The 25,596-nt window shown below is 45.0% G+C and overlaps 1 protein-coding gene across 2 annotated transcripts in view; it reads right to left on the reverse strand.

Moving 5' to 3' along the window:
- The window catches only part of RABL6 (RAB, member RAS oncogene family like 6), a 54,372-nt gene that overhangs the window by 26,596 nt on the left and 2,180 nt on the right, over positions 1-25,596 (reverse strand). For both annotated transcript variants that reach the window (XM_074556671.1, XM_074556672.1), the window contains exons 2-8: positions 19,954-20,088; positions 14,510-14,557; positions 8,630-8,682; positions 7,463-7,554; positions 6,468-6,608; positions 4,610-4,715; positions 200-303 (exon numbers count right to left, since the gene is read on the reverse strand). In XM_074556671.1, the coding sequence (XP_074412772.1) occupies positions 200-303; positions 4,610-4,715; positions 6,468-6,608; positions 7,463-7,554; positions 8,630-8,682; positions 14,510-14,557; positions 19,954-20,088 (679 nt within the window). The remainder of the gene's footprint in view (positions 1-199; positions 304-4,609; positions 4,716-6,467; positions 6,609-7,462; positions 7,555-8,629; positions 8,683-14,509; positions 14,558-19,953; positions 20,089-25,596) is intronic.

A 25,596-nucleotide genomic window follows, 5' to 3' on the forward strand; every position in this document is an offset into this window, starting at 1 on the left:
CAGACCTTTCACAGGGATCCCCAGGTGCATGCTTTTCTTCAGGTGATGACATTCAAAAGCAACATTTTATCCAGAGGATCCCTAAATGTTACTCGCTAGACCCTTCAACCTGGCCACATGCCACAGCTGGGGCTGTCCAACATTCCTGTGACACCCAAAGCAGCAGTTAGTTAGTAGAAAAGACAGCTCAGTGACATACAGTTCGTAGTTTTGGTCTTCAGTCTCTTGCTGCACTGACAGCTCCTCCAGAGTTGCATCAATATCCAGCTGATTTGTCTCCAGCTGCCGTAGCAACGTCTCCCTCTGAGGAAAGGAAAACAAGCTGGGTCTGAGCAGAAGGGTCACTGTAACAGATCTCTGTGCACTAAGATCCTGTGTCACTACTTTACCACAATACCATGTGCAACAGGAGCCCTGGCCCTGATCATGGTGTCCATTTAAATACAGAGCACATAGGGAAAGTGAATAAAAAGCAGATAATCCATGAAGTCTGTGTGTAAGAAGCACCTGGTTCTGTCAGCTATTCTCAGCCATAAATCAATAATGTGTTATTTCAGACACCACAGCACCAGTTACATTTGGAGAAAGGATTCAGCCCCTGCAGAGATCAGTTGTGCAACTCGTTCACTCAGGCCTTTTGATTTTCTCTGTGCTAGATCAGCCCCTCTGGGAGCAGGACCCAGCTGAATGCAAAGCCTCCCAGTATTTTTTTTTTTTTGCTGTTGAGGTAGATGAGGGAGCATAACCTATCAACTCAGTGACATTTTGGAAGTCCTTGCCCCTCTGCCTCCAGCTGCTGTTCCACAGATGGGGGACAGACACCCTAGCCCATTTTCAATGGGCAATAAAGTCAGTTGACTGCGCTAATGTAATCCAGGACTGCCCCACTCAGCCCTTCCTTTCCCACATTTCCCACAGAACTCAAACAAAAACCTCAGCTGAGAGGAAGGGCTCCCTCTTCCCGACATCCAGACGACAGCAAGGAGCGATCGATATCCACAGGCACAGGCAGCTCCCCCAAGATCTGCGGCCCTGCAGGGCTGACACAGCACCCACTCCTGCAGAAACCCCATTCTGGATCTCCTGGACAAGACTAGAGCTGCCAGCGGTGCAAATGCTGCCCCACAGCCCCATTCCCTCTGCTCAGACACAGCTGGCTGGCATACAGCTGGGCACTAGCCCTGCCCATCAGCTCACCTCCCAAACAGTGCAGCCAAAAGCCACGTGCTTGAGCCTGAGGGCATCAATCCTCCCTCTGCCACTGCCTGTGCACTGGGGGGCACAGGAGCAGGGCCAGCTTGTGCTGAGTTGGGCTGCTGACTCCCAGCCCTGCACAGTTCCTGTGACAGCAGGTCTGTGGTGCCCAGGCTTCCTCCAAACTGCCAAGATTTTTGCTTTGATAACTGCCTTATCCTCCAAGTACATTTCAGCTTTGCTCTGACAAATATTTTTGAAGGCTAGCATCAATAACCATGGTGAATTCTTAATTCCCTGTCTGACAACACTTGAACTCACTGCAGAAAGACCCCATCAAATTTAAAGCCCAAAAGGAGATCTATTACATAATTCCCAGAATAATATCCATCTGAGAAGACAAACATTTGCATGAAGTAATGGTGTTCAGTCTCTACATGCACATGCTGCTGGCACTATGGTTTCACAGATGTGACAACTTTGAAGCTATCAAGCCACTGCACAGGTTTGAAGAGCAATTAACTCATCTGGCTCACACAAACCACACCAAGTGCTGTGCTCTGGAGAATGATCACAGCACAGCCTGAGCCTTCCAGGTCAGATTCTACTATGACTGAAATCAGCAAAAAAAGTTTAAGTAATTTTTATTTTGTACTGTAAGACCAGGTGACTCATCACAGTTGATAACCCTAATTTACTGGAAGACATAGCCCTTCTTGAAATGTGTTTCTGTGATCATTTAAGCTAATTTATTGCTTCCAAAGCATTTAGAGTCTTCATGTTTACCTTTGCCATTGTGTTAAGAGCTTGGAGCAATCTCTCTTTTCTTTGCTGAGTAATTTTTATTCATCATATTCAAGTGCTCTCTGCAGATGGAAACTTGACTTTAATTAACATGTATGCATGGAATTACGAAGTCATTACTTAATGCCAATTCCTTTATTGTCATTTACGGACAAGAAAGATTTAGCAAAATATGCTATTCATATTTAAAGTTGTTACCCTCATCAGAAGTACTAATGAGGACTTGAGAATTCAAATTCTAGATTTCAGAATTCAAGAAAATCAAGAACTCAGAAGCGTTAGATATCATCATTTCATATTACTGCAGTATTTGCAGCATAAGCAATAATGAGACAAAAAAGGGCAAATCTGCTGCTTCTTTGTCCCCAGTTTCCTAAGACAGGTGAAATACATGCTGAGCAAATTAGCTGAACAAACAGAGACAGAAGGGCTACTGCTCTCCAGTGCTTACCTTAGGCTCTTTGATAATGACTTTAATTAGACTTGTCTATTAAACAAGTGGGGTGCCTTGCCTTACACTTTGGCACTGAGACACAAACCAGTTTTATTTATTTCAATTTTCACAGATCACAATAAATCGAGAATATATACTTAATAACAATAGATGTGCAATCAATTTTGTATAAATTCATCACTACTAATAAACTTTCAAACACTTTAAAAATATATATTCTATTTTACCATGCTGGTTACTAAAATATTAAAGAAACAGCTTATTTTTTGCAATGACCCAAAAGAAGGGAATAAATAACATGCTAGAGACCAGTGCTTTAGCTGAAAGGCACTTGCAAGGGCTTCCTGGGGAAAGGCAATCTCAGCTGTCTGCAGAGTCCTGTCTCCTTCCAATACAGCATCTGGAGGCCTGGGTGACCTGATGCCATTTGTGGGTTTCCAGATATACCTACAGCTCAACTGCATCCTGGGATTTGCCAATCCTGCCCCTGCAGAGTAACTGATAAATAATTGAAGAGCTCAGGCTGACAAAGAGGATGAGCTCTGAACTGGGGGGTATGGATTTCAGCCCTTGCTTTTGCTGGGGAAGATGTGTGACTATCAAATGAGCATAGGAATGTGCCATTGAAAACCACACTGACCCCAACCCTGCTGAGAGACAGCCTCAGACACAGCTGGACCACTCTGCCCTGGAGAGCTGTGGAGGGCAGGCTGAGAGGCACAGAAATGTCTGAGGCTGACTGAGTCCTGTGTGCATTTCATACCAGGCACCATCCCTCTCCTTTAATCCTGCTCTGCTCCAAGGAGAAAAACTCCCTTCTGGAGCCTGGTGCTGGCAAGGATCTCTGAAGAACCAGAAGAACCTTCAGGAATTAAGTCTAGATGTGATTTTCCTACAGATTCAGCTCATGCTGCACTGGATGAGGGCCAGCCCTGGTCCCTATGCACTCCAACACAAGGTTCCCAGTGAGTGCCTGGGAGCAGTGAAGTGCCCCAAGGCAGCTACTGTGGAGCAGCATGAGGCACTGCCCATAAACCTGTGGCACAAGTGCAAGGGGAGCTGGAGAAACCAATGCAGCCCATCTTAGGTGAAGTTTGACATCAAGTAAAGCCCCAAAAACTGGGCGGAGGCAACCAAAAGCCTCCAAATGTGCAGTGTCATAAACCCAAACATTTCACCAGAAACACGCTGGCAAATTTCAATCTTCCCCACTGAACACCAGGTTGGATTTACGGCTCATATTTCTACAACCTCCCGCTCAAAAAATTGTTAGACTTGTTTCACTGAGCTTTTATACATTCAATTCTCTTATCCTGGCTCTTTCTGCTCTGCAGCCTGAGGACTTGGTAACATCCACTAATATATCTCAGCTACTTCTGAACTAGCATTTCACTGGGGATTATTTATATAAAAATACACACATACACTTCAATTACTGGTAAAAGATAATAAAGATCTACTGCCTGGGTTTTCCCTATCAAATAGAAAACAGTCACACAACATCATATGTGCCCTCAAAAAGCATTAGCTACTCATCCCAAAGGACCCCCGCAGGATCACCCCAAAAGCCCATCTTCTAAAGGCCCACAGATGAGAATCCCACCCTTTGGAGCCTCTGCCCTTCCCTCAGCCCTCCCAAGAATCCTCAGTTACGAAGGAAATATGAGACTGGATCCATGTGAACAGGACGCAAGCACATGGATCTCATATCTAATGCCCTTTACCATTAAGGCTAAGATTTTCAGCAAACAGAGGTTCCTGAATTACTCAGATAATGGCCAAATCTCTTCTCATCTGAGTTTTAACTGAACAGAATGGAAATTCAAAGTTTAACAGGTGTGTGCATTTTACATTTTTGACTAGGCAAGTGCACCACTGGATGCCATTTTCATGCCAGAGAAAATGGAGCCTTTCTCCAGAGGTCAGCATTGGGAACTCAGCACAGCTGGCCTCTTGCAACCAGAGACACATTTAAATCACTCACAGGCACTAATGTTCTGACATACTTTTGTAGTACTAACTCTAATGAAAAGAAGAATCTACTCAGGATCCTTTAACAGCAAATGAAACCCCAAATACCAAATTCCTGCCTTAGAAAGGAAGCAAATCCCATCTGTCCCACACACGCAGCACACCAGGATAACATCCCTGCCTTACCTGCAGCTGCAAGAAGGGGATGTTGAAGAACTTGTGCAAGTACTTGAGGCCAAAGCTGTTCTTCATGGAAGACTCAGCATAGCGGAAATAGGAGGAGCCGGGAGGCCTGTGCCGGGCAGAGAGGAAAACACTGTACCCAGCACAACCCACAGAGCCTGCACAGGACTGACTGACACACCATGAGCCACCCCACAAGCCAGCCCCCACCCTCCAATGGAGCCAGGGCATCATTCTGCTTGGACTCATTATTTTGTGTACAGCCAAAATTCACACTGAAGGGTGGCAAAAGGTGGCTGTTGGTGTGTGACGATGTCACGTGCCTGCCAGGCTAAGAAATACTGTCAGGACACTGGGATGTTGGTGTCCTAAACTGGGGATTCACAGCTTTACAAGTTGTTCATTTCACAGTAAAGGTTTTAGTTTTAAAAACCACAATTAGACAGGCAAAAATAATATTGAGAAATTATTTTGTAAAGAAATTATTTCATAATGGCTAAAGACTTAAAACTGACACCATTTCTTTGTGCCTGACACATGCATAAACAAATAAGAAATGAGGAAAATTAAAAAATACCTTGAAAACATAAAATTATATACAAAGGCAGCATCTACTGAATCTTGACCTACAAATACTATTTTGTACCATGTAACAGAGCACCTCAAATCTCTGCTTAATGGAAATGCTCATCTGGCTGGTGAGGGACATCTGACTTGGCTGTGCCCTGCAAGTGCTGCATGGGGGATGCTTAGAGGCAGAACAAGGACACAGCTGCACTGGCTGGCTCTCGTGGAGCTCAATCACTTGGATCAAAGAACAGCTGTGCTATGGGGAGAGGACTCTCTCACAGGAGAAGGACTATCCAGAAAGAAGACGACTTGTTGGGAACAGCACTTCTGAAAGGCACATGCTGCCGGGCACATGCTGTCTCGTGCTGCTTCCAGGAGCATGGCAAACAATCTGCTCCAGATCAAAGGGCCCATGGTGTCAGCAGCTGCTGTGAGACACGAGGAGCACTGGGAGCCCAAGGCAGGCGGCAGGACAGAGGGCACACGTGACATGCTCGTGAAACATGGCAGTGACATGGATAGGGAACACGGCAGGGACGTGGATGTGGAACACGGCAGTGACATGGATGGGGAACACGGCAGTGACATGGATGTGGAACACGGCAGTGACGGGGATGTGGAACATGGCAGTGACATGGATGTGGAACATGGCAGTGACATGGATGTGGAACATGGCAGTGACATGGATGTGGAACATGGCAGTGACATGGATGTGGAACACGGCAGGGACGTGGATGTGGAACATGGCAGTGACATGGATGTGGAACATGGCAGTGACATGGATGTGGAACACGGCAGGGACGTGGATGTGGAACACGGCAGGGACATGGATGTGGAACACGGCAGGGATGGGGATGTGGAACACGGCAGGGATGGGGATGTGGAACACGGCAGGGATGTGGATGGGGAACACGGCAGGGACGTGGATGTGGAACATGGCAGTGACATGGATGTGGAACACGGCAGGGACGGGGATGTGGAACATGGCAGTGACATGGATGTGGAACATGGCAGTGACATGGATGTGGAACATGGCAGTGACATGGATGTGGAACACGGCAGGGACGTGGATGGGGAACACGGCAGGGATGTGGATGGGGAACACGGCAGGGATGTGGATGGGGAACACGGCAGGGACATGGATGTGGAACACGGCAGGGACATGGATGTGGAACACGGCAGGGATGTGGATGGGGAACACGGCAGGGACGTGGATGTGGAACACGGCAGGGACATGGTCACTGCCCGGGGATGGCAGGGAGCAGCTGGGCCCTCCTCCCTGCCTGCTCACCTGTTCAGGTTGTCAATGAGGTCCCGCACGTCCCCGGGCAGGATGACCCGGTGCTCCCCCATGTCCCGATAATTCCCAAGCACACACACTGGAACGTGGGTCGGCACTTTAGGAAGCTCCCTCAGAATATAGTTAAATGTCCTTCATCAGAGGGGAGAGAGCAGATGACAGAGCAGATAAGTGGGAATATCCTTCTGTTAGCAGTTTCATGCACAAATCACAAAGAAAAAAAACACAGGAATTTTTTTTCCAAAATCCTTCCAAGTCTGTGACTTCTTTACCCCATCAGAGAAACACATTAACCCTCAATATGTTTGCATGATTCTTTATTAAAAACCAACTTCAAAAGCTCAATAATTCGCTTTCACCAGAACCTTCACATCTCCTACAGCAATCTCAGTCCTGAAAAACTGTGGGGTCAGCAGAAGGAAAGGATTCCCTCCCTTCAGCTGTCCACAGGCTCACTGATCCACACCAAACCTGAACAACACCAACCTAAACATAAAGCAGGAGCTCTAACCCCCTCCTCTTTCCACTCTGGATTCCTTATCTCTCTTACTCTCCTCAGATGTGTAAAACCAACAGTTCAATACTTCTGTAGATTAATACAGCCTGGGGCCTCTAAATAATCCTTACTAATTCCAGTTTCTTGGGAATTTCTAGCATCCTTCTTTCCCTTGCGCTCTGGTGAGCAGGGGTTTGCAACATGCACTTAGCACCTGTGATAGCACTAATTATCAAGCCTCAGCCAGCAGCATATCAGCAATTGCAGCACACAACCCACTGGGACACTGCTTGTTCGGAACAAGCCCAGGAGAGGAGTGTATTAAAAGCCATGTCGCAAGATAAAGCTTTTATTTTAAAGGATACAAGCTTGCTCCAACTCATTAGGCAGGTTATCAGCTTCCAAATTACACTGGGAATCTGGAAATCTGGAAGTCATTTGTTTTGCCTGAACAAGGGAGAATCACATGGTGCCAGTAAAGGTCTCTTACCACTGCTTGGTGATGTCAAACATCATCACTACACCATTGCAGTTCTTATAGACATCCAGGAACTCTGCATCCAAAGCCATTTCCGATTCTGCCTGAGGAAATAAAGACAAAGAAGCAGTAAATAACTGGATTCAACTTCAGGCTGATACAGAACACAATCATACAGTACTGACTGAGCAAACCTTCTAAAGGGACTACCACTGTCAGGAGTACCTGTGGATTTCACACCATTATCATTGAAATAAGATACCTGGTGGTTCCCAGCTTCCACTTCCCATAGGAACAGGATGTGAAGCACCTGATGGTCTCTGACAGCACATGCTAAAACCCACCCCTGTCCTTTCCCCTGTGCTCCCAAATCCTGTGTTGGCAAGAGAAGTCCATACAAACCACGGAGTGGAGGACAGAGGACACAGCTCCCATTCCATCTTTTTTCTGACTCAGATATTGGCTCTACTCTTAATGCTGCTGGTGTCCAAAAGCAGGGGGCAGTTTCTCCCATGGATGGCTGACAGGATTAGTACCCAACTGGCTCTTCATCATTTGGACTCTGCATGCTGCTAAGTCCACAGAGTACTGGTCTCAGCTTGGTCTCCATGGTCCCAGCTCAGTCTCCATGGCTCCTACTGGAATTTGGTGCCCCTGGAATAATTCTCACTCCTTTCCCAGGAGTGGAAAATGCACCCACATTTGCAAAGGAAGAAGCAGCTGTGGTAACTGTTCTCATAAAGGCTTTTCCCATGGGAGAATATTTTGAGGAAAATTCTCCTCATCTGAGCCTGAGCAGATGGGCACCGGTGAGAGTGCAACAGCCCAGCTCCAAGGAGCAGCCAGAGCAGGGCATCAAGTCATTTCTTCAGGCCCCACAAGAAGGCCCTGACAAAAGGAATTTCTGCTTTTGCCCACAGGAAGACAGGTACAAAGCTGCTGAGCAAACGTGTGGGGCACAATCATTCCCAGTGACAGAATGGAAAACAGCAGGGAAGTTGCAGTGAGGGCAGGAGCAGGGCTGAAATGCACAGAGCAGAGAATGAAGAGCATCAGCATCACCCACTGTCCCCCACCCACCTGCCATGAGGCCCTAGGGCAGGAACAAATACAGAAATTGGTCCTCATGGACCAAAGGTGGACAAGAGGCCTCAGACCTCTGAATTCTAGGTGACTCACCTCCTGAGGGTCATTCTCCAGTTTCAAACCATCTCCTCGTTTTTTGCATTTTCCTTAAAAAGAATAGTAAAACATATAAAAAACATTACATTGAATGCAAAGAACTGGAAGATGAGTCTGGACAGGTACACAACAGTTAGAACACAACCTCAAAGCAAATCCTACTTCTACTGTAAGCCTGGGGGATGAGGAGGGGTGGGATAGGCATGGCTTGCTGAAGAATCCCAGCTAGTCTATTAAAAAATGAGCAGTAAAGCAATCCAAAGACAGAACTTATCCAAGGAGAAATCCAAGAGAAATCAAATAAACTGTGGGAAAGGAGTTGAGAAGATGGAGAGACAGCCTATATGTGACCAAAGGCCAGAGCCAGAGGGTCAGGTCTGGCCATCACCAGTGAAGGTGCAGAAAATAAATCCTCCAGGAGCACCACCCAAAGCACACAAAAATAAGCCAGGTAGCAGGTACAGCTCTGACTAGGCTCCCAGAAAAGCGCAAGAAGCAACATGCCTAACATTTGTAGAAGACACTAGAAAACCACTCTAGAGATCTGCCCTGCAGTCCCACAGCCATGGTCCCATCTGCAAGAATCTCAACTCATCTGCTTCCTCTAAGGCAGTTAAAGGGCAGCCCCTGAGGCTTCTCTCTTTCCTTACACCTTAGGGAAGCTTTTTCTGACATTTTAAAGTACCACTAGCATTTAACTCAGCACCCCAGAAACAGTGTTTTTAAAACTGCAGCCTCCCTGGAAACTTTGTGTCAAGTCAACTACACACTAACTGTGTTTCCAAATCTCCTAGCCCGGAGTCTCAGCAGAGAGGGGTATCTGTAGCTATGATTAACAGAGCAGCCATCAGCTGACATGATTTTCTGGTGTAGACACTTGGCTCTAAGGATTGCCAGGAATCTCAACATCTTCTGTCACCTACCGCCAAAGAGGTTTAGTGTGGACACACCATGAAAAAATTGTGGCCCCTTGCTTAAACTGAATGTTCTGATTTCCAGAATTTTATCAATGATAAGCACTGCACAAAGAATAACCCTGTGAGATCAGGAGTTATGTTTGACAGATACCAAGTACCTCCCAGATGTTACTGACAGCATTTAAGAACTGTACTTCTGAAATAACTTTGTTGTGTCTTTTCCTAGTCTAAATAACGAAGCGTTAACTAAATTATACTTGGCATAGTCTTGGAATTGCTTCTCATCACTTCTAGAAATTTCCTGTGTCGCTGATAACAGAAAGTGTTGGCAGCTCAGATGCACCTGAAAAAACCCTCCCATTGACTGTAAAAGACTCTCTAACACTGAGGATCAAAATAGCTTCCACTAGCTCTTAACTCTGCTGAATCACATGTGGAATTCAGGGTCCTGCCAGATGCTGCATGTGAAACAGGGTTTGTTTTTCCTGCACACAGCTCAGGGATAAATTGTAAGAAAACACAGTTATTCGGAAAAGCTTTAATGCTGAATGTTACAGCAGGTGATTCTGGGAGTGCTTCTGTGCATCACTGCAAAATGTTTGCCCCACTCATGTCAGCTTACTGCTGCCAACTGAAAAGCAGCAGAAATATTAATCCTGATCCCTCTTCATTTGAGCAATGTGTTTCCCTGAGGGATCCAAGTACGGGCTCTGATTCTTCCCCATGCAGCCCAAGGTGTGGGATGCCTAGGCCATGCATGTCTTTTCCCACTTCAATTCAATTAATTTCAAGGGAGTGACATTTGTGACATTTGTTTGGATATTCTCTGAATATCCAAACATCATTATTTCTGCAGTCACTGCTGAATTATGCTTGGCATGACCTACATTTCTAGGTACTAAAAAGAGAAGCCCAAGCAACCACAAATACTCTCCATCATTCCTCCCATCCTGAGAAATCAAGGTGTCTATCTAACCTGGGCACATTTGCAGTCAATGCTTTGAGACAGAACACAGAACCCACACTCCTCTCCATGCTCATGGTTTTCTGTGTGTATCCAGAGGAATGAGTAATATTCTCACACTCTGCTCATCAGTGCTGCAAAGGAGGTCACCTCAAAGGAGTCAGAGAGCTGAAAGGCGCATGTGTGTACAGATTCAGGCACAGCCTCTATTTTTGGAACCCAAACTGCAGGATGAACCAGACAAAGATAACATCTATGCAGTGACAAGATGTAATTCAGCCTATAAAGCAAGGGCACAGTGACAATTGTGTCACTGCATGCATGAGATCCAGATTTTGAGGTTGTACTGATGTGTATTGGAGGAGTTTCAATTAGAAAACGCAGGTGTGCATGCTGCTATGGCTCAGGTCCCCTCCCTAGGACAATGGCTGCTCTTCATTTACAGGCATAAGAGCAACTCTGGCACTAAATACACTTGGCAGCTGTGCCCAGCAGTCTGCAGAACAGCTCCTACTGGACAATGGGGTTGTGATCATCACTTGAGTCTCTGCAGCAGTATGTACCATCAGTTTTGCTGCAGGATAGAAGGATTCAGTACAACAAATGCTGTCCACCAATGCAAGGGGGCTGCTACCCTTCACCAGTCTAAAATACACATCTGGAATACGTGCATCCCTTGTGTTATCTAACTTGGAACATCTGAAAATAATAGAAATATGAATTCTGATCTTTCGTTCTTCTTGCAGGACATGTCTGGGAGGCAGAGGGGTGAAGGTGCAGCAAGGAGGAAAGGAATCTTCAATTCAAGGGAAAATGTTTGTCTACCTTGTGGGCAACAGAAGAAAAATATGATTTGATGCCTTCAGTCATGTATCCAAAAATATGTGGGAACCAAAGTGGCAGAAATTACAAGACAGGAATTTACAACTCTTCCTGAATCCTCTGCATTCAAGCAGCTTCTCTAAATTCAGGATCTGTTATAGCTTTATGACCTGCAGCAGTTACACAACTTGCTGCAAAGACAGAAAGATGAGTCAGGATTGTGACTTCTGCTAAGAGAGATCTTTCCTGTGCTCTGTCAGTTCCAAGAGCAGCAAAGGAGATATTACTACATACGCCACACAAAATCCAATACAATCCATGGCTGGAGGCAAGCTCATCTTGGGAAAATTTTAAAAAATGGCAGCTTTCCAGACATGATCCCAGCTCCCTGAGCAGGCCCAAGGAGAATGCAGTAGGCAGCAAGGAAGTCTGGACTCCAGGGAGTCTGCACATTTAAAAAAGAATCCCAAATAGTCAAGAGCGAGCCAAGAGGAGCAGCGCAGTCTGACAGCTGCCATTCCCCACTGCCTCACCACACTAACCAACATCACAGCTTAAAGGTTTCACAACAAACCTCCCCACATTTCCAAATTATCATCTGGATGCTAAATAACCAATCCCAAGCTGAGTCACCATCCAGGCAGGGCCAGCAGAGATGCCCTCTGCATCCCAGTAGATTCTGGAGGGAAAACCCACACTGCTGAACCAGCACGGACAGGGAGGACACTTCTAGGGAGCACCAGGAGAAATACCACTCAGGAAAATCACTGTTAGCTTCAGCCCAGAAATGCACACCAAGTTTTCAGGGTGCAACTCCTGCAATTTTCCCAGCCCCCTGTGACTGCAGAACAGCAGCACTGCTCAGCAGGTGAGAGTCCAAAGCTGCTTTACACAACTGAAGCTGAAAACTGCAGTACATGCATGCTCCTGTTAGTTAAGCTACAACCCACATCAGGATTTTCAACACAGTTTCCCCCATCATTTAAACAGAGGTCTCCTGATTTCCTCTGAAAATGAAACAGGGAAATGCTGGGAAAAGAATTTAATGTTGAAATGCGTGTTCAGAACATGCATTTTTGACAGTTTCAAAACCAGCCTGATAAATGCAGTGTTCTGCCCAACTCAAAATATGCACATGAGCCAGGATTTGGTAGGCAAGGGGAAAAAAAAAGGAGAATCAAGTCTTGTCAGCACTATGCTACAGCAACACTGGATATTTACTACAGCAAGTCTACAGTCCAGTGAGGCTCTCACCCAAAGCATCACGCAGGAGGATTTTTTGTCCTGAGCATACAGAAGGAAAACAAAAATGTCATAACATTAGGATGAAAGGTAGATATGAGCAAGTTCTTACTGCTTAATATGAACATTTTCCTAAAGCTACGCTTATCAGGAATCCACAATGCTATGGCAATAGGAAAAGATGCAATTTCATAAACATCATCATGATTCGATTTTTACATTGCACTGACTGAGCACAACTGATTGCAAAAAATACATATCTAGGGTCCATAAGTAAGGATTTTAACAGAGTGAGTTTTATTTCAAAAGAATATGAAGTGAAGGGAAGAGATTCCATTAAGATTTCCAACACAGGCTGTTCTGTCAGAAATCAAAGCAGGACCAGAAAAGCTGTTATCAACATCTGCTCATAGCACATCCCATCCCCTTTGCCAAAAAAACAAGTCTCTAGTTGAGAAGATGACTCTGCTCAGAGAAGCTATTCACAGAAATAAGTGCTGGAACTACACGATTCCCAAATTAAATGTCTCTCTATTCATACCAAAGCTGCAAGGCAGCAAGAACACAGATGTTTTCCTCAGATTCCAGCCCTCCACTTATTATCCCACAATCTAAAAGCCAAACTAATCAGACTGACTTCAGCAGTAACTCTGGCCTAAGCAAGGTTTTGTCAACCCTGTGAAAACTGGGCCTTAAAACACTAAAAAGATAAAGTGCTCAGGATTTTCATTTAAAGCTCCTGACTCAAGTTTATCCTGAAGGCTTCATCAGGTATCTGAACTAGAGTCCCTACTGCTAATTGTCTTTCTTTTTTCCCTATTTCGAATACAGTTCAGCTGACATGAAAAATGACAATTCTCCTTTTCCCACTCCCTACTGTAGTTTTAGTGTGTGGTGTAACACAAGTGTAAGTTGCACTGGTGGTGCCTCTGAGATGCCACTCTGCTGAGGAACACCTGAGAGCAGAGACTCCAGCCAAGGCTGCAGGAAAGGCAGCACCAGACAAACCATCAAAGCTTGAGTTTCGATGACTGTGGCAAACAAATCTGACAGACACCAAACAAGAAGCATCACTCACAGAGCAAGGGCTGCTCACGTGTGCAGCTGCTTTCCTGACCATACTCACACACTAAATGAGGAGCCTGGCTGGTACTAAATGCCTCTTAGAAGCCAAACAACATCTGCATTTGGGGTACAGAATGGGCTGTGATTTACATCTCAACCCCAACTCCTTCCAGGAAGAGATCCCACTGCATCCTGTTTGCACTGCATCCAGACTGTGTCTTCACAGACGTTTTGGGGTTTGGTTTTGCTCTTTATAAAACAAAAGTTTATAGTCTGACAAAAATTGAAAACTAATGAAAAATGTATTTATATAGCATAAAATTTTCCCTGGCTAAGCATTTAGAAAATGTTTTGGAATGCACATACTGCATTTTCTGTCCTAGTGAATTTCAGTAATTGGCTTCTCTTTTATCCTTCCCCCTGCAGACATTACCCACTGGAGCTACAGTTTTACCAATTTAACAATAGAATACTTTCACAAAAACAGCTCAACAAGAACTTTTATAAGCAGAACAAAGAACTCAAAATCTGTCTAAACATTAAAGGAAACTATAAAGGAGAGAAGGTGAAGTTTATTCTGAAGCTCAGAGAACTGGAATACACAGAGCAGCAGGCGCCTCGTCTGTCATAAGCACGTGGAACAACTGCTTCTGGACACTGGGTTTGATCTGAAGTTCAGATTCCAGATAATGGGTTCTAGCACAGGGGACTCACCTCTCCCTTCCTTACTCTTTCAGGAAGTGGTATAATAAATACAGATTTTTTAAAAGCAGAAGCAAGCAGGTATTTCTGAATTCCATGTAAGTTTTTAATTAGAACTGAGAAAGAACAATGGATCTCCACTAGAAAGAAAGTTATAAATCTTACCTTTGTCCACTACATCCCAGACTTCAACTTTCACAATATCATCAGTGGCTGGAAGCACAACAGAACACAAAGGGTTAGAAGGTTTCAGTAAAACAGGCAACACTCAGAGAGCCCAACCCAAAGCCAACATGGAGGAATGTCAAAGCGTAAGGATGTCAAAAGAAAAGCACATTAAATGCAAGGAAAAAACCCAACCACAAGAAGGCAATGAGCCGTTGAAGGTGCAAGCTGTTCACCAAAACCATGTGTCTAAAGAACTTCATAAACACTCTTAGTCACATAAGTGATGGCTGGATTTCCTTGCTGGTTCATGTCAGGTTTGAAGCATGTTGTAAATACTTTGCGTAGACTCTTTTCATAATGTACAGAGGTTTACAAAACCTTTCAAAAAAGGTGAAAAATCTAATTTTGAGGATAAAGTCTGGTTTATAAACAAGGCATACAACTGGCAAAAGGAATATACACATTTAAGAAAGATCAATCACGGCATTTCTGTGTAAACATGACAGGCAGAGCAGACAGTCCTGCAGCTACAGAAACCCATTCTCTCTGCACATTTCCAGGTATATTTTGTGAAAAATAAGGTCTCACTTGCACTTTTGCTTCCTAGAGCTGCAACATGAATAAATTATAACCAGCAACATCTACTTGAGTTGCTAAAATCTGAAGCAAGACATGCAGAATTCTAACTCCAGTGATTGCTGGTAGCCACAGGCAGCCAATTCATGCTCAGGTGGCCTGAAGGCTGAGTAGCTCTGGATCAATGTTTCCATGGAATCCAAATAAGCAGTCTCATTTTCAGGAAGATGTCCCAAGAAACAGCTGCTTTTTGGCAATGTTACAGGCTTTGAAGCAAAAGCTTGTACTTAGAGCAGCTCTGAACATAAAGCTGGAATAGGAGGACAATGCCTCAGAGTATAAAATAACATCATAGGATGGTATGAGAGTTTATCTAAGTGTTATTATCAAACCAGGAAGCATTTTCTGCACAGGACTCACTCTTGGCTTAATGAAATGTTTCAAAATATTGTACAGACAGACTACGAATAAAGAAAACTTTGATCTTTTGCTTCTGGAGAAAGACCCTTTTTACATTTATGCATGAAGCAAAATCAGCCTCTGTTTCCCTCACAGTAATTCCTACTTAACTTCCCATGAGCCAGCAGGGCAGGAGGCACTGGATGAACAGGAGACTCCCCTGGGTCAGCCCAGGCAGTGCCACATGGCAGTACACAGCACAGAAACTTCTGCTCAAACCACTACACCCCACTAATTAACTCAGTCCCTGAACATTTCTACAGACAATCAAACCAGGCAGGCTAAAGTCCAACCTGTGAATCACTCACCTGGCACCCAGGCAAGGCAGCTCCTCCCCACTGGCACTAGCACTGCAGGAGCTCTCCCTGTGCCCCTGGGACACAGATCAGCTACTGGAGGCCTGGCCCTGATTCCTGCCCTGCAGCTGGCAAGGCAATTGCAGTGCCTTTCCACAATCAAGGCTTGCTGCAAAAGGGTAAGAGATATTAGCCTTTCCCAAGTTGTGCATGGGCTCAGTAGGAGCCCAGGAGGCTGACTGCACTTTCCAAAGTGCCATGTGAAGCAGGACATCAGGACTAACAGTTCAGAGAAGGGAGCCCTTGGGGTGACGGGGGCCTGGCAGCAGCACTTTGCTCCTGAGCTCTCCACCTCCTTCCCAGGAGCCAAACACGCCCCCAGGTAGGATGGGCTGGTCTGCTGTGTGATTCCCACAGAACTGACACCCTGCTGAGCAGCTGAAGCCCCTGACCCCACAGAGCTGCTTTAAACCCTTCTGGCTGAGGGTTTCTTAAAGAAAACGACTGCACAACACCCAGGGAACACATATTTCCACATTTTTCCTGCTAGCTCACAACCAGGAAGTTCTCCCCTTTCAATACTAGTGTCATTCCTGATTATCCTGATCATGCAAGAGGATAATTGCTTTAGTGCTGCTTCACTGGCTTTGGTGTGACTCACACCCAGCAGCATCTCACCTGAAGGAGCTCTGTGGCAGCAAAAAGAATGTCAATTTATCCTTTCAACTCCCTAACTTGGATTAGCACAAACCACAGATCAAAGCACTCCAAAGACCTGTCCTGAGCTGCTGTTTGACCAGATACTCCCCAGCCAGTGGCACACTGAGCACTGCTTTCCAGCAAAATGATGGAGACATGAAAAGGCTCCAACTGCAAGAAAGCTCATTTAAAACTAAGAACCCATTGTAGGTGGGTTCATCAGTAGAAGCTCACAGGCCCTCAGACATTTTTTACCCTCATTCAATTACAGGATTCACTTCCTGTGCTCTGGATCACAGATCCCACAGTGCATAGCAACTCTGCCAGCCCCCATTCCCATCCTCAGGCCTTTGAAGGATCTCAGTACAACTGTTTGTCAATTTTTATTTCAAACTCCCTTTCTTGCTGTGGTGTGTTCTTAAGTTTGTTAGTTTGCTCCCTTCATTTTCTGTATTACTTCCTGCTGCTACCCTGCCAGTTAGGTTGCTATCGAAATGAAACTGCTCCTCCCTTGGTTTCTCTTATAAAGTGAAAGTTGTTTCTTCCTTGGGGTCAGTCAATCACCCCTTTTCTCCTCCCAGGTTTCAAGAATTTTCTTTTCTCTGGGAGTTATGGTTGGCTGTAGCCCCGGAGCCCCTCCTATGATTTATAACAGTTGGTTACTTTAGTGTATCAGTTATGTTTCGTACCTCCAAATATGTATTTCTATTGGATAGCCGGGTTTCCCTGCCTTCTTCCCCCCTTTTCCCTTAAAACCCTCTCCTGCCCCCTGTTCGGGGCCATTTGCTGGGTGTTTCCCCTCCGTGTTGGTTCTTCTGTAATAAACCGACAGTTTACCCCCAGCAAGTGGTCGCCTCCTAATTCGTCTCTCACCGCGCTGCTCCGAGCTATCCCCCAGCTCAGCCCGAGGCCAAGGCGCCGAGGGGGGCTGCTTTCTGATGCGCAGGGGCCCTGGCCTTCGCCCCTCACCAGATAGCCGGATTCCAGGGCCGTTCACGCCCCCGCGCACTTTCTCAGGCTGCCAAACAGAGAAAAACCTGGTGACCAGTATAATTCAAAAAAGTGTTCCTTAGGGCCAGGAATGGTAACTCCCTACTTGGACACAAAAATTACAAATACCCATTACAACTGGCACAGAAAAGCAACTTTGTTCATTCTGAATAAGAAGTAACTCAGATTCTGCTATCTTTATTAATTCCTACAGTATAAAATTTCTGAAGGTCCTACATTTTGCATCTAAAATGGAATTCTTCTAAGACCAGGCAATGTAAGAATCCTTCAATATTTGTCAGCAATTTAATTAACCTCTGTAAATATTTGCCATCAACTACCTCATAATGTTTATTCAAGGTAGCCTGAGAGCATGAACATAGGAAAAGCAAACTTTATTTTTCCTCTACAGATTAACATGGTGAACAGGGCAGGATTTAGACCTGAAACAAGTACTCTGAGGGTCCATATCACCAGTTTTGGATGGAAACTTCTCACAGCAGGAAACAGACTTCACAATGTCTTTTAAATGGGGGTTACTTTTTAAAATGTTTTAAGGAAAGTCAATGGAAAATGTCCTAAATTATTGGAAATTATTACTAAGACAATAGTACAATGTTTTACCATGTGTAAAAGAAACAGGGTGTTTCTTTTACATATTGTAAAAGAAACACAAATGAAAGGCACAGTTTCAGGTACAGCTTTTTTTTTCAAGTAGTTTTACAAGGTCAGCAACACTTAACCTTGAGAAAAGTCCATCAGCATCTGTACACACTGCTGTCAGCTCTGGCTGGTGAGCTCTACAGAAACACAACACACCTGGGGTGGAAGTGGGCCCAAGAAATAACCTATACACCTGTGGGTCACAGCACACAGCAAAGCCAGCCTCAGGTGCAGGTGTTTTCTATCCCAGGATTGCATCAGTGTTGACAAAGCAGCGTTGGAGCCTTAGCTCAGGGAAAAGAAATGCAGACACAGGTGAGATGACTGGATCTTCCTCCAAACACCTTTTTGCATGCACACATTTTGTACTTGTTTATGGACACAGTTAGATATGAATAAGCCTCCTAAAATAAATGCCAGCCTCCCAGACTGTATCCAACACAAGTGTTGTGTTACCTGCACCTATCAGAGAAGAAACCCAACCCTGATGCTTTAACGTGTGATACCGCTGAAAGCCACAATCAACACTCAGTGCATTCTTTACACTTGGGTATCTAGGAAACAGGGATTTTATTTCTTACTCTGATCTAAGTCTGTTTAGGCTGAAGCATTCAAATTTGATTTTGGAGATAGTTTTCACCAGCCAACTTGTAAGCTCTGTGTTCATTCCTTAGTAACTGATGTGCTCACATCTGAGAGGAAGGAAGAGGAGTGAGGGGAAGCAAGCCACAGCACACATACACCATACAAGAGGTTTGGCTGCAGATGGGAAACACCTCTGTGTGACCCCAGCACATCCTGTGCCTTTGTGAACGTTATCACGAGACCTGGGCATCATGGTATCACCTGGCAATTCCAATTTGGTGGTGAGTTAGACAGAGCACTCAGTTTGGTGCTCACCCCACTGCACAAGGTGTTCTCCCAGCTGGGAGGAGCTGGGCAGTACCTGATTCAACAGAAGATCAGAGTGAGGCAGATGGACAATGTCTGATAATGATGATAATAACAAACAACTGCTGACCCTTTCTGTACAGCATGCTCATTCTTTTAAAGCACTTTCATACTGAATCAGGAGTTGATCCCACGAGGCTGTAGAATTCTTGATCAGCAACCTGAAAACTGGACTTAATGCACTGTTGAATCACAACCTTACACAACTTCAGTGACTGCAGTGCCTTTTCCAGGTGGGATGTAGGGCTTTCAAAGCCACTTGCAACCAGTAAAATAAAAATGAAAACCACACTGCAGCAAGAACTTAAAAAAGGCACTGCCACTTCTGTGCTTCAGTAAGCCAGCCTAGAGCTAACAGTACTACAATAATTTTTTAAATCCTCCCCAATCACCAGAATCTCTTTATATTTTCATCAGGGAAATCCAGTTTGCACCATGTATCTGCTTCTAGGCAATACAGTAACACCCAAAGCACAGTGGCCTCAGCGACACATTTACACAACAACCCCTCCTCATTAACATGTCTCGCATATTACAAATTTTTCAAATGCTTCAGACGACCTATTAAACACTTCCCTTAAATTGTGGCTTCCACAGACATATTCTTTAGCACTTATAACATAGAGTGTCTGACAAAATTAAAAACATGACTGAGAAACTATGAATAATAAATTAAAAAGCCTGAAGAGAGACCATTTTGTTTCCCAAGCTGACAGAGAAGAAAAAAGCAAATGAAGCTGCAGTGGAATTTCCTCCCCCAAGGCACTGTCCCATGACTGTCACTCCTTCCACCCTCTTCCATCTTACTTTTGTAATTCCAGTGGATGCTGGTGACTTGGATCTCCTGAGTTGGAATATATTCCTCAATAAATTTCTTTCCCTGCAGTCGGTGCCAGAGTGTGGTTTTTCCAGTGTTCCTGTCCCCCCGGATGACAATTTTCACTAGAGAAAAGAGCAAGCAGACAAATAAAGTGATTAAACACCACTTGAGGAATGCTGTGAAAAGCATGCTAACTTTTTGCAGGCATTATTCAGATGTAATTAGTCCTCCCATACTACACAGGCACGATGGGGTTCATTAGAAAACATGAGCCTCAGTCATTTAAATCACTGTTTATTCAGCAACTCATACCAGCTCAGCAGAACAAACCAACAGCAAGCTTGAATCTTCAGAATCTGCACAACTCCAGCCAGCTGAGCCTCTGATCTTTGATGGACACACTTGATCCCTCAAGCAAACCAGTATCAGTTTGGTTCAGGCTTTAAAGGAAGCAAAGGGCTGAGCCATGGCTGGACCAAGAATTCCTCTAGGAAAGGCAGAGAGGAGCAGTGACACAGCCAGCACTGGGGGACATGAGATTGGAACACCACACCAACCATGGATTAACACAAGAATACCAGCTGGCTTTTCCAAAAGCCGTTCATCAAGGAAAAAAGAAAGATGTGGGTATACAAGGAGTCCCCTGCACACCCTTCCCACTGAATGCAGTCAGACTATGAGCCTCCACATTATGCCACCAATATGACAGATGGGATGAGCCTCCCCTGAGCTGTCTGTGCCCAGCAGTGTGGCTGCATGGTGGGGACCTCCCCTGGGGCTGGGACATCTCTTAAGCTTCTCCTTGAGGCAGAGACCTTTTAGCCCCGACAGACCAGGAGTCTAATCTGAGCTCTTTCTGAACTGTGGCTGGACACTCTGCCTGTGAGTCTCCCCTTCAACTGGAACACCCCTCTGGGTCTGAAGTCCTGTACCTGGGAATAAGAGATCCCTCCTTGCCCAACAGATCCTTAGTAAGGAACTGCTGGCATGTGGCATTAATACTAATGAAATTGATACTCAGTATTAATTATTATCAACTCTGTATAGATAAGTCCATTAGACATAAAGTGTCCAAGGCCAAGTCTGAGACTAAGATTGGACCCAGAAGCACCCAAGCTCCATCAAGAGTTTGGAAAAGGGGGTCCCCTCTAAGCCTTGTAACTCAACAGGAGGGTCTCTGTGTAACTCATTCCTCAATTCCAAGTCGATTCTCCTCAGGGTGTTTCATGCATGTGGTCAGTAACAGAGTGAACACCGCCATTGACATCTGTCAAGTTGCACTTGAACAATATCATACCTACACCACTTTTGCTTGTAGGGCTGCTGCTCATTCTTTAGGTGATCTAAATCACCCATTTGCAACAATCTCCCATCCTCCGGCCTTCTCTGCCTCTCCCTGGCCCTTACTGTACTTTATCATATCCTATTCCGTTGCTGTCCTTTTAGGACAGGCTCTTCCTTCCATTACCTCCTGTAATTCCCTTTCTCCTTAAACACTTCTCATGCCTTGAGAGAACAATCACAGAATGATTTAGAATGAAAAGGACCTTTAAGATCAACTATTCCAACATTCCCTCAGCACTACCAAGGCCACCAATAAACCATGTCCCCAGGTGCCACATCCACATGGTTTTTAAATCCCTCCAGGGATGGGGACTCCACCACTGCCCTGAGCAGCCACGGCTGGACAGCCCTTTCTGCAAACAAATTTTCCCCAATAGCCGATCTAAACCACCCCATGCACAAGTTTAGGCTGTTTCCCCTTCTGTTACTTGGTAGAGGAGGCTGATGCTCACCTGGCTACAACCTCCTGTCACCAGGCCCTTGTGTTGGCTGCTTCAGTTTAGGCAGAAACCCTTTCAAACTCTTCCAAGGAAAGCAAGTGTTCAAAATATCATAAATTGTAGCAATTAATATAATGAACTTTCCAGAGTCAATTCAAACATTATCTTGCTCTTTCTGAAAACACTGCCTTTTAATTTCTAAATTTTCTGTTACATTGTGGATTTTTTTCTTTTTCAATACCGTCTTTGTTTTTACTGGCAACTACATGGCTACTGGAAAACATAAGCAGAATTTTTATTCAGCTGAATAAAACTGAATGTTTATTCTTTAGATTTGGACCTATGATCCCCTGGAAAATGGGCCACCTCAGACGCATGTAATGGCAGTCAGGTGATTAGCATTAGGTTAATCATCATCATTTGGGCAAGGAGATCTGAGCCAGAAGACTGCCTTCTGCTGCAGCTCAGGAGCTGCTGCAGTCGTTTCAGAGAAGAACTGAAGAGGTCAACTTGAAGATAAAGCACACAAAGTCTGTGGATGAATTCTGCCATTGCAACAGTTCCACTGTGCTTTTTTCTTTTTTTTTTTGTAGTACACAGAGGTTTATTCTTTTTTAGAGCTGTTTATTCTTTTTCAAAATAACTTACCACACCAGGAGAATAAAGGCAAAAAATGAACACAGTATTTATAGGCTGACTTCACTTAAAGGTCCCACAGCATCTCTGCAGACACAACAAACCAGTTCCTGCATTTCTGGTCACTTTGTGAGTGGTTGTTTCCTACTTACAGATGGGAAAAACAAGCAGTAGAACAACCCTTTCTTTTTGGAATCATGAAGCCAATCCATGGCATAGGCAGAATGAGACTCTGTTTGTCCCCTTTCAAACCCAAACCTTTCCAAGCTCTCACTGCCTGCCCTAAAACGTTCAAATTCATATCCCTGCCCTGCCCTGGAATCCAGCATGAGATACTAAAAGTGAGTTTAAAGGGAGAAATAGACCTTTCTTTAAATAGCCAGGCTGCTCTCAAGGTGCACTTTCAGGATCACTATTAGATGATGAGGTTGTGACCTCTCCCCAGAAGGGACAGTCTTACTTCATGCCCACACCACTTTTTATGCACTTAAACATGGAGCTGGATCAAGAAACTGAACTGGCTGAGAAATAACCTTGAAATTATCCATTTTCAGTTTTCTTCTCTAGCTCCATGCCCAGCTGAATGAGCAGTGTATGGAAGGCACGGTTGGAGTGCAAAGGAATCCCCCCCAGACCTAATCAGCTCACATTTAGATCAGTGCCAGGTGCTTGTGGCACCACACATTCAGTCTGAGCAGCTCCAAGCACTCTCCATTAGAATCTCTCTTCTCTTACATAGTGTACAAGTTCTCACTGACTCTTTTCCTGAAGAAAAAAAAAGTCTTTAAAAACAGAACAGGAAGAAGGCAGGTGACACAAATTGGTTTTGGCAAAGCAAAGTCTGTATGTGAGACTTTGGCTGGGGCAGGTGTGCTCAGTGACAGGCACCTGCAAGGCAGCAAGGTCTGAATGAGCTTCCAGGCACAGTCAGGCTGGGGCATCATAGGCCTGGGCTGTGACTGAGTGTGGAAAGAGGAACAATAAATATAAGGCAAGGTTAATTCTATCAAGTAAAACTGTTGTCTTATTTTGATTTGAAGTTAAATCAGTACTTACTGCAAACAGAGAGAGGTTTGCAGCAAAGACAGAATTATCTGTGGGGAAAAGGGTAGGGATGAGAAAAAAAAAGAGACAAGGAAAAAGTTAAACAAATCACTTTATTCATATAGTCATTGCATCAGGAAAATCAGAGGGATTTCCATTCTCCAGAGCAGTGACGATACAGGCCCAGAGAAAAGGTCTGAGACCAACTCAGAGCTAGAAATCAGAATTCCCAGCTTTGCCCACATTACTCCAGGACTCTGCAGCAAAGATCCCAAAACTAATAACCCCATGGAGAGGGTCATAACCTTACCTTCATTAAGGTCTTTGAGATTTCAACTGAAATGCTTGGAGCTTGCTCTGCTGCCAAAAGCAGCACCACCTGCTCTGCAGAACCCCCCCAAGCACAGTTCCCATAGGTACAGGCCAGACAAAGCAGGGCTGGCAGGAGCTGCACAGGAGTCAGCCACAGGAGAAAATAAGACAAGGTGGGAAGTGGCAGGAAGAGGAGAAGCCTTCCTTTTGGGAGTTGTGCTGAATGAAAATACCTAACAATGAGTCTGGGAACTACAACTCCCAAGTAACACAAAAGAAGTAAGGACTATAATGCTTACTAAAAAGGTACATGGTATTAATTAAGCTTTGTCTTTTGAGGAATATGTTAGGCAGAAAAAATTAATAAAAAATAATGAGGAGAGGGAGTGGGAGTGAATTCTTGGAGCTACTGCCTTTGGTATGCCAGCACTGGTGACAGCCTGTGCTCCAAGCACACACACAGCAGTGGGGTTTGTCAAGTGACACACTGGATGCAGTGTGTAAAGCCCAGAGCAAAGGTTCCATGTCTGGGGAATAGAATGGATTAACATTTAGCACCTCCACGCCTTTGGCTCCTGTCCCTGATCAGCAAATCCCAGGATCATTGTTTGCCCATCACTGCCTTATATAAATGGTCACATTTGAGCACTCTGGTGCTCAAAACTAAGTTCTGCAATTGCTTCTGTAATTTGTTGAAACAAGCAGTGCTGCCAAAGGCGTGAGAGCCACTTCCTCTTACTTGCTCTTGCCACGCTCTCTACCAGGGCCAGCACAGCCCTCGGAGGAGCCAGGCAGCACACCTGATCCAGGGCAGCCCAAGCAGGAAAACAAGAGCAAGCTTTCACCAGCCCTGGAATCATGATCTCCTATGAAGATTCCAGCCATGACACTCATGGCAGAGACCCGTGGCATTTTCAGCTCTGTGTTTGCTGAGTGCTCAGGGAACTCTGGTGTTAACTGATGTGAACCACAGCAGCTCCATGCAGAGGGTACAGTATGTGTGTGTGCTGGAGTGCAGTATGGAAATGCTTCTGTTTTTCAATAGGATGTCCCAAGCAAAGGACAGGATTGCTGCCAAAGGCTGGTACTGGTCTCTGCACTCATAATTTCATTAAAAATCTAAACCTTCCCAGCCCACAGTGCTCTTTCTTTTGAAAAGCTGACTGTATGTGTGTAGGAGAGGGACCATCAAAACAAATCATTCAGGTTCAACTTAGTGCTCTGTTCTACCTAGGGTCTGTAACTATCAGTGCCATTAAAACACCTCCCAGCCCTCGGCATCACCTCAAACATGGGGCTATCTGTTAGAAAATGCACCTGAGAGCTGCAGGGCTGCTCTGAGCCCAGGGAGGCACCCAGGGCCAGGTACAAGGCCCGTGTCCCAGCCTGCTGTATCAGTGAACAATCCAATATATTCTCAGCATACTAAGTATATTTCTGGGAAGCAAGCAGGCTTCATTCAGGATCTGTAGCGGTCTGATGCAGCAAAGAAACATTTCTGTAACACAAATCACAGCACCCTTTGGTTTAGTTTTCAGGCAGTTTCAGGGAAACAGAAGAGTTGTAAAGATCTTTGTGTGCTAACAGTGGCTCCAAACCACATCCTGCACTCCTCTGCTGAATGTCAGGAATTTGCCAAGAAAGGAGAATTGGCAATGCACAGGATTTGCAGTTCTGCCTCTCCTGAGCAATGGCCCTTGTAATGACATTCCTTCACAGCCCACCTTCAACTGAGACCACCTCACCATGCTGGAATGCTCCATCTCCCAGTGCTATGGCTATAGGGGGTACCCAGAAGCCTTTCACAAGCCAGCCTGCATCTCCTGTAAATATTATATAACAGTGATGCTGGGA

Source organism: Zonotrichia albicollis, chromosome 21 (genome assembly GCF_047830755.1).
Source record: "Zonotrichia albicollis isolate bZonAlb1 chromosome 21, bZonAlb1.hap1, whole genome shotgun sequence".
NCBI classification, from domain to species: domain Eukaryota; kingdom Metazoa; phylum Chordata; class Aves; order Passeriformes; family Passerellidae; genus Zonotrichia; species Zonotrichia albicollis.